This window comes from Pyxicephalus adspersus, chromosome 6 (genome assembly GCF_032062135.1).
Source record: "Pyxicephalus adspersus chromosome 6, UCB_Pads_2.0, whole genome shotgun sequence".
In the NCBI taxonomy this organism is placed as follows: domain Eukaryota; kingdom Metazoa; phylum Chordata; class Amphibia; order Anura; family Pyxicephalidae; genus Pyxicephalus; species Pyxicephalus adspersus.
In genome coordinates this window covers 106,080,995-106,088,656 of record NC_092863.1, presented here as the reverse complement: position 1 = coordinate 106,088,656, position 7,662 = coordinate 106,080,995, and the positions used below count along the sequence as shown (strand labels likewise).

Sequence of the window (7,662 nt, the reverse complement as noted above, 5' to 3'; positions counted from 1 at the left end):
TGGGTCTGTACCCAATATGAAGGGTTCCCACTATCCCTGCTCTCAGTTACTATGTCTGTACACCCGCTGTGCCCAATATGAGGGGTTCCCGCTATTCCTGCTCTCATTTACTAGGTTTGTACACCCGCTGTGCCCATTATGCAGGGTTCCCACTATCCCTGCACTGAGTTGCTGGGTCTGTACCCAATATGAAGGGTTCCCACTATCCCTGCTCTCAGGTACTAGGTCTGTACACCCGCTGTGCCCAATATGCGGGGTTACCATTATCCTTGCACTGAGTTGCTGGGTCTGTACCCAATATGAGGGGTTCCTGCTATCCCTGCATTGAGTTGCTAGGTCCGTACACTTGCTGTGCCCATTATGAGGGGTTCCCTGTATCTCCTACAGGGAGTGATCTTCTGCTCTGCTGGATGTACAGTTTTATGTTCTGTCCTCTTATAATATGTGGTAGGATCTGTATATTCCTACCTTTTGTTTTTGTTACAGAGCGATGACATCAGCAAGGTGGCAAAGTCCAGTAAGATCATGGAGAGAATGGTGAACCAGAACACATTTGATGAGGTTGCACAAGGTACATTTTACACTGCTGTTACCTATAGTGCTCTCATAGTCAGGGTTTTCTCTGTGTTTAGATCTGTATTTCTCCTAAACATGACCTTCCTATGCTAGATGTCTGTCCCAACCATCAACTGGTCTTTCTTCACAATAATGAGGTGCAATAGATGATCCTTAAAGCAGACCTAAACTCAAAATGTTTACTTTACATAAAATGGTAGACAACCTACAATATATATAGTAAAAATTGTATTTTTTTTTTTATAGGGTGCAGAACCTCCCTTTAAAATGTCTTTAAATTGGGAACTGTAGAAGGGTACCAGTGACTTCTTAGATCTTTTCTAAAGAATAGTGGCTGCAAATTGATTTTAAAACAATTTCTGTTACAGCCATGAGCTTCTTTTACTCTCTTGTCAAGTAGGACAGCCAAAGTGGTAAAGAGAAACTAAACCCTGTTTATACCCACCTGTCCCTGATCTGTCACGGGCACCGCCATCTTCTTACTTGTTCTGTTCCATGTTTTCATCTTTGGCCACCTTGATTGGCCAGGCCGGAATGACATAATGCAGATGTGCTGTTATATTCGGTCCCGGCATCCACAGGGGGGCTGTGATGTGCCAGATATCCAGCAACCAACAGATTTTAAAAAATGAAGAGAGCGATCAGGCTGGTGAGAATGCTTATTGTGGAAGGGACATTGCCTGTCGTTTTCTGCAATAACACCCTGCCTGGTCACAAATTGTTATCGGAGAACTAGGACATCACAAACGATGTCAAAGCTTATTTGTAAGTTGTAAAATATTGCTGTATTTATTGGTGGTATGGAGTCTGAAGGCCATGACCTGAAGGTGGAACCCTAAGCAGGATGTGGGTGTAAGTATGCCACTTGTATGGAGGATCTGATTTATCGTGGTGTAAGAACATAAGAATTGCTCTCTAGCTGCAAAACTGTGAACATGACCTTAACTTCATAATAAGTGCAAACAATGACTTCTGTATCTTCAGACTTCAAATACTTCGAGGATGTTGCTGATGAGTACAGAGAACAGGAGGGAACACTTCTGCCCCTATGGAAGTTCCATTATGATAAAGCAAAACGCCTGGCTGTGACTGCCCTCTGTTGGTGAGTACAGGAAATACAAGTATTGCCGCAATGTGTCTGTAAAGTTCCACTGTAAATTGCCACACGTCTGCAAAAATAAATGGCCAGATCCAGTATCAAGATAGAAGATAATAAAGTAAACCCGACAATAGGGGAATGTGCTGTTATGGTATAAGCCTTTCCTAGGGGGGGGATTGGGGAAATGGACACCAATATTGTGAGTTGCTTCTGCACCAGGACTATAAACCCCTACAGTGCTGTCCCCTACCTGCCCCACCAGACCAGAAGTAGCCTTGAGGTGTCTTCCTGGGCTCTTCTTTAATTTTCTCTATTACCTGCCAGCTACCTAAACTCTAGACTGTCTTCAACATGGTCAAAAATCCAGGCAGACCTTAAAGTAGAAATAAATGCAGCTGTGAGTACCTGAATTTGAGCTTTTTTTCAGTCCTTGAACAGCAAAGCTTAGATGTGGATGGAGAAGCATTGCATTGCAGCCAATACTGGTGATTTAACCTTTACCCTCTGCCTGTGTTTTTTAGCACAGCTTCCATTATACATATTTTCTAAGGAGCATATTCTAAGATTTGTTTCATACGTCACATAAGTAATAGACCCTTCATACAGTTTGTATACTCGTTAGATGTATGGAGAACTAATGGCTTTTGTCTTCTTCCTCCACAGGAGCCCCAAGTATAAAGATCTGTTTGCGGTTGGCCATGGATCCTGTAAGTGAACTCTCTCTCCATAATATTGATAATCCTACGTGTGTGAACGTGGCGGGATGGATGGTGGAGGTGGCAGTGATAGATGGGTTGCAAACACCCCTGGGGGGAGAGACTGGGGAGACCATAGTGGTATATTCAGATAGAACTATCAGCTCTCAGCTTGTAGGATCTCTTTCTCTCGAGATCAGACATTTCATCAGCTTCAGAAATCTATGCAGGGCAGGCAAAAGAGAATTGACCGGAATTGAATATCATGAGATGGAAACATTGATAAAAATTTCTGAATAATATAAAATATTTAGTACAGAGCTGCTTATCCCAGATTGTATGTGAAATGATTGCACAGTAGAGGTGCATTTGTGTTTTTTAATGGTCTTTTCCTTCCCTTATCCATTCTCTATGTGGTCACTATTAATGCAGTCAGAATGACTTTGCCCTACTCAGTATGAACCTTGATAGCAACCAGTAATATATAATGGAAGTGATGGTCCATGAGACACTGGCCTGCAGATCAGCTGCTCCCTCGGCAATATGAAATGACTATAGACTTTGTACAGTGCTGCGTAATATGTCAGCGCTATATAAATACTGTATAATAATAATGGTGCTGCCGAAGCTGGGTTCTTCATCTGAAATTTGTAGTAGCTGCAGTGTAAAAAAAAAATAACCATATTAATAGTGTATTGCTGTAGGGACTATTAGAATGCAAGCTCACTGGTACAGTGACTGATTTCTAATTATGTTATTATATTTATGTATATAAAATGTTAAATAGTAATATTAGTAATAATAATGTAATACATTACATCAGCAATGCAATTATTGAAGCAAAACTGTGCTGTGTTACATCGCCCCCCCCGGCTGCAGCACTCTTGATGTAATAAGCTATACACTATTATTATTATTAAACAGAATGTATATAGCGCCAACATATTACGCAGTGCTGTACATTAAATGGCAGACAGATACGGACAGTGACACTGGAGGAGGAGAGGACCCTGTCCAGAAGAGCTTACAATCTAGGAGGGATTGAAGGCTGAGGAAGGTGACCATTAGTACAGCTACCCACAGAGATAGATAGGGACGCCGTGTGCGAGGATAATATGGATAAGAGGTGGAGTGGAGAGGAACGACTGCAGGAATGGTATGCATTGTATGTAGGTATTATAGTTGATGAGCTGCATTTAGGGCAAGGGGATTTATTAAAGGAAACTTTACTGATTAAATAAATAAATTTAGGTAGATTTTGTTACTTGTTTGTGGACAGGTCACCTCCGTCACATCGATCCGGTTTGATTTGTCAGATCCCTGCATTCTGTTTATGTCGTACACACCCGACCCCTGCACCCTGTGTACGTCGTACACACCCGACTCCTCTCTCTGTACACCAGACTGTACATAAGTCTGAATTCTGGCCTGTGCACTGTGTACAATGTTCTGTGTTTTGCATAATCATTTGTAGTTCTGCAGCATCTGTGTGCAGGATATTCGTCATGTGTATTGCCCCCTCATACTGTACAGTACAGCTTGGCCACACAAATAGTTTGGCCCCTGATCTGTATAGAAAGTTGTAAAATGAAAATGATTTGCACATCTCTACCCACATTCCTAAAATGAGGAAAAAAAAACCTTGTTTATGGGATTTGTGATAAAAGGGAGACATTGACACCTTCTGTGTGTAAGTCAATCTCTCACTGAAAGATTACAGAAGCTGCCGTTACACTTACACATTATTATTATACATTTATATAGCTCTGACATATACTGCAGTGCTGTACAGAGAACACTGAGCCAGTCCCATCAGTCTCTGTACAGAGGAGCTGACACTCTAATGTCCCCCCACAGTCACACACTATTATTATACATTTATATAGCTCTGACATATACCGTAGGGCTGTGACACAATTAGATATCAGTGTATACAGTGGAGGAGCTCACCGAAGCAGAAAAAACAGTTGTAGTACTGCCAGTTGCCCACATGATATCAGTATTGTGTTGTATTACATTTGTGTTTATTACAATCTGACATAAAGCAGAGCTGGGTTATTAGAACAGGTTTGTACATTTCTCACTTCCATCCAAATCCCCAAAATAAGAATTTAGTCCTCATTTAGGGATATCACGGGGCTTTGCAAGTCTTTTGATGTTACTAATTGTCCATTCATGCTAGTTTATGGCACAGATAAGTCCTAATAATACAGAGCCATTTATTCCTAGCTACATCCAACTGTTTCTGGTTTGTTGGCCATAATCGGTGCAGTGCATGGAAGTTATATAGGAGCATTGGGGGCAACAAGTATAACAAGAGAGGTTACTAAACCTAAAACTGAAACAATTGGGAGCAGAGACGTATAGGAGTTCATTCATCCCGGCACACACGGGGGAAGCCGGCATTGCCAGGTTGCCTTGGCAAACAAACTGACGCTACGCATGCACATCTCTGTTTTATTGCCAGAAACCCGGAGTGATTAGGCAGGTTAGACGCAATATCCCAGAGACCAGCCTGATGCAGCAGTGGAACTTTAATAATTACCTAAAATATAGTATAAAATTGCACTAAAATATCATTTTATATCTGCACTAAATCCTTCTGTTCATGAAATCTTCCCTAGAGCCTTCTCTTGCAATAGTCTGCCCTCCAGCCTTTATTAATATTATTAAACAGTATTTATATAGCGCCAACATATTACGCAGCGCTGTACAATAAATAGAGGTTGCATATGACAGGCAGATACAGACAGTGATACAGGAGGAGGAGAGGACCCTGCCCCGAAGAGCTTACAATCTAGGAGGTGGGGGGAGTGTCACACAATAGGAAGGGGATATGGAATGGTGGGGGAGTAGTGAGGGTTGAGGAGACAGAAGAAGACGGGTAGGTGAGGTTGAAGCGTTGGGTCTAAAGGGCTCTTTTTAATGAGCAGAATGTAGGAATAGGAGCTGAATTGGATGAGGAGACCATTCCAGAGAGTGGGGGCAGCTCTAGAAAAGTCTTGGAGCCGTGCGTGTGATGAGGTTATGAGTGAGGAAGCCATTAGCAGGTCATTGGAGGAGCGAAGAGAGCGGCTTGGGGGGGAATTTTTCTATCAGGGCAGAAAGGTAAGTGGTACAAGAGCTGTGGAGGAATTTGTGTATCAGGTAGGTAGGTGGGGGAGGAGCTGTGTAGGGATTTGAAGGCAAAGCACAGGAGTGTGAATTTGATTCTAAGGTGAAATGGAAGCCAATGAAGCTACAAAGAGAGGTGGGAAGGCTGTGTATGGGGTAGATAGGTGGGAAGGCTGTGTATGGGGTAGGTAGGTGGGAAGGCTGTGTATGGGGTAGGTAGGTGGGAAGGCTGTGTATGGGGTAGGTAGGTGGGAAGGACGGATAAGTCTTCTTTCCACTTTTGTGTTATCGGCTCCTCTCCTGGACTAAAAAGTCTTCCTCCGATTTCAATGCACACTGGAACTTCATATAATGTACATTAGAAGCTGCAGAGAGTCAAAACCCGCCTCAGTTTCTGTGTTCCCAGTATTATCTAGCCCCTTCATCCCCAGCCTGGCCTTGTTATTTCATTCATTGGATTTTATTTTTAACTAATCATGGACCCTTAGCATCACATATAATTATTACCCTGGGCAGTCTGCATTCAATACAGGCAGCCTAAGAATTCTCAAACCTTCAGACTGATATCCACACGTCAAGTCATTGTAACCTTTACTTAACTCCTTCAAAGAGCCAGCCCAATGCTTGCACCACAGATTAGGGTTCAAAGGAGAAGAACTGAGGCGGAGTGCTGCGATGTATTCAGGAAGCTATGTTTGGTACCCAGTCATTCTGTTCCACATTCCTGCTTGCAATGTATAGATAAGCACAGAGACCCAATACATCACAGATCTAAACCAAGGTATGTCATGAGAATATGAGAGTTTTATTTTATTTACTACAGCAGCATAATAATGAGGCAGAAACCCAGGAAGGCAAAACATTGTTTTATTTTTTACAGCATAAAGGTGCAAATCACAAATGGTAATGGTGATTTATGAGTAATATTTTACTATTTTTCCTTTTCTGTTACAGATGACTTCATGAAGCAGAGCCGGGGGATGCTACTTCTCTACAGTCTGAAAAACCCGTCCTTCCCAGAATTCATCTTCAATACAGAGAGTGGAATCATGTGTCTAGACATCCATAAAGAGCACCCCTACCTGCTTGCTGTGGGCTTCTATGATGGAAACGTGGCCATCTTTAATCTGAAATCCAGCAGCAAACAGCCAAAGTACATGAGCTCAGCCAAGGCCGGCAAACATACCGACCCCGTATGGCAGGTCAGTGTCCGAAATTACATATTTGTCACTAGGGGAAGATGAGAGACCAATCAGGACATGAGAATTACAGATTTCTGGGTCACCCGCAGCACATTCCTCAGATTCAAGCTCCTGTGCTTTGCTTTTAAATCCCTCTCCAGCTCTTGTGTATTGTGTGTTACTTCCCCCACCTCTTAGATTGTAAGCTCTTCAGGGCAGGGTCCTCTCCTCCTCCTGTGACACTGTCTGTATCTGTCTGTCATTTGAAACCCTTTATTAATGTACAGCGCTGCCTAATATGTTGGCGCTATTTAAATCCTGTTTAATAATAATAACAATAATAATAATCTCCCAGACTAGCCACACACCAACTAGCATCCTCCACAGCCAACCCTCCACCTCTACCCTCTCCAGAGCCGGACCTGACAATGTTGTTTGGTACTGGTGGGTGCAGATCTCCTGCACAGATATCCTGCACATTGGCACTGTCAGTACACAGATTCTACTTTCTCACAAACCAACGCACATTGTTATTGTAACTTCCGCCATGTGAAGCACATCCCTGGGCAAACATTCAAAATCACATATAACGTATGCAGACAATTTTGGCCAATATTATGTGACGATCAGTGTCATTGAAACAAACATCATTGACCTCCATTGTTCACCACTATCATAGTTACATAGTAAGTCTGGTTGAAAAAAGACAAAAGTCCATCAAGTTCACCGACTAAGGAAATAAACATATCCCAGATATAAAACCCTATAAGACATAGTTGATCCAGAGGAAGGAAAAAAAAACCCCGGTTACAATTTGCTTCAATGATAAAAAATTCCTTCCTGATTCCATGAGGCAATCGGATGATCCCCGGATCAGCAGTCTCTGTTATCTTTACTTTAAAGGCTTATTCCCCAGTTATATTCTGTGCTTCTAGAAATCATCCAGCTTTTTCTTAAAGCAATCTATAGTAGTTGCTGAAACTACTTCCTGTGGGAG

General features: G+C 42.4%; 1 protein-coding gene across 1 annotated transcript in view; it reads left to right on the top strand.

The window, feature by feature from the left end:
* Positions 1-7,662, top strand: part of DNAI1 (dynein axonemal intermediate chain 1) — a 79,962-nt gene that overhangs the window by 15,787 nt on the left and 56,513 nt on the right. The window contains exons 11-14 of the mRNA XM_072413990.1: positions 487-571; positions 1,561-1,678; positions 2,339-2,382; positions 6,439-6,686. Of these exons, the coding sequence (XP_072270091.1) occupies positions 487-571; positions 1,561-1,678; positions 2,339-2,382; positions 6,439-6,686 (495 nt within the window). The remainder of the gene's footprint in view (positions 1-486; positions 572-1,560; positions 1,679-2,338; positions 2,383-6,438; positions 6,687-7,662) is intronic.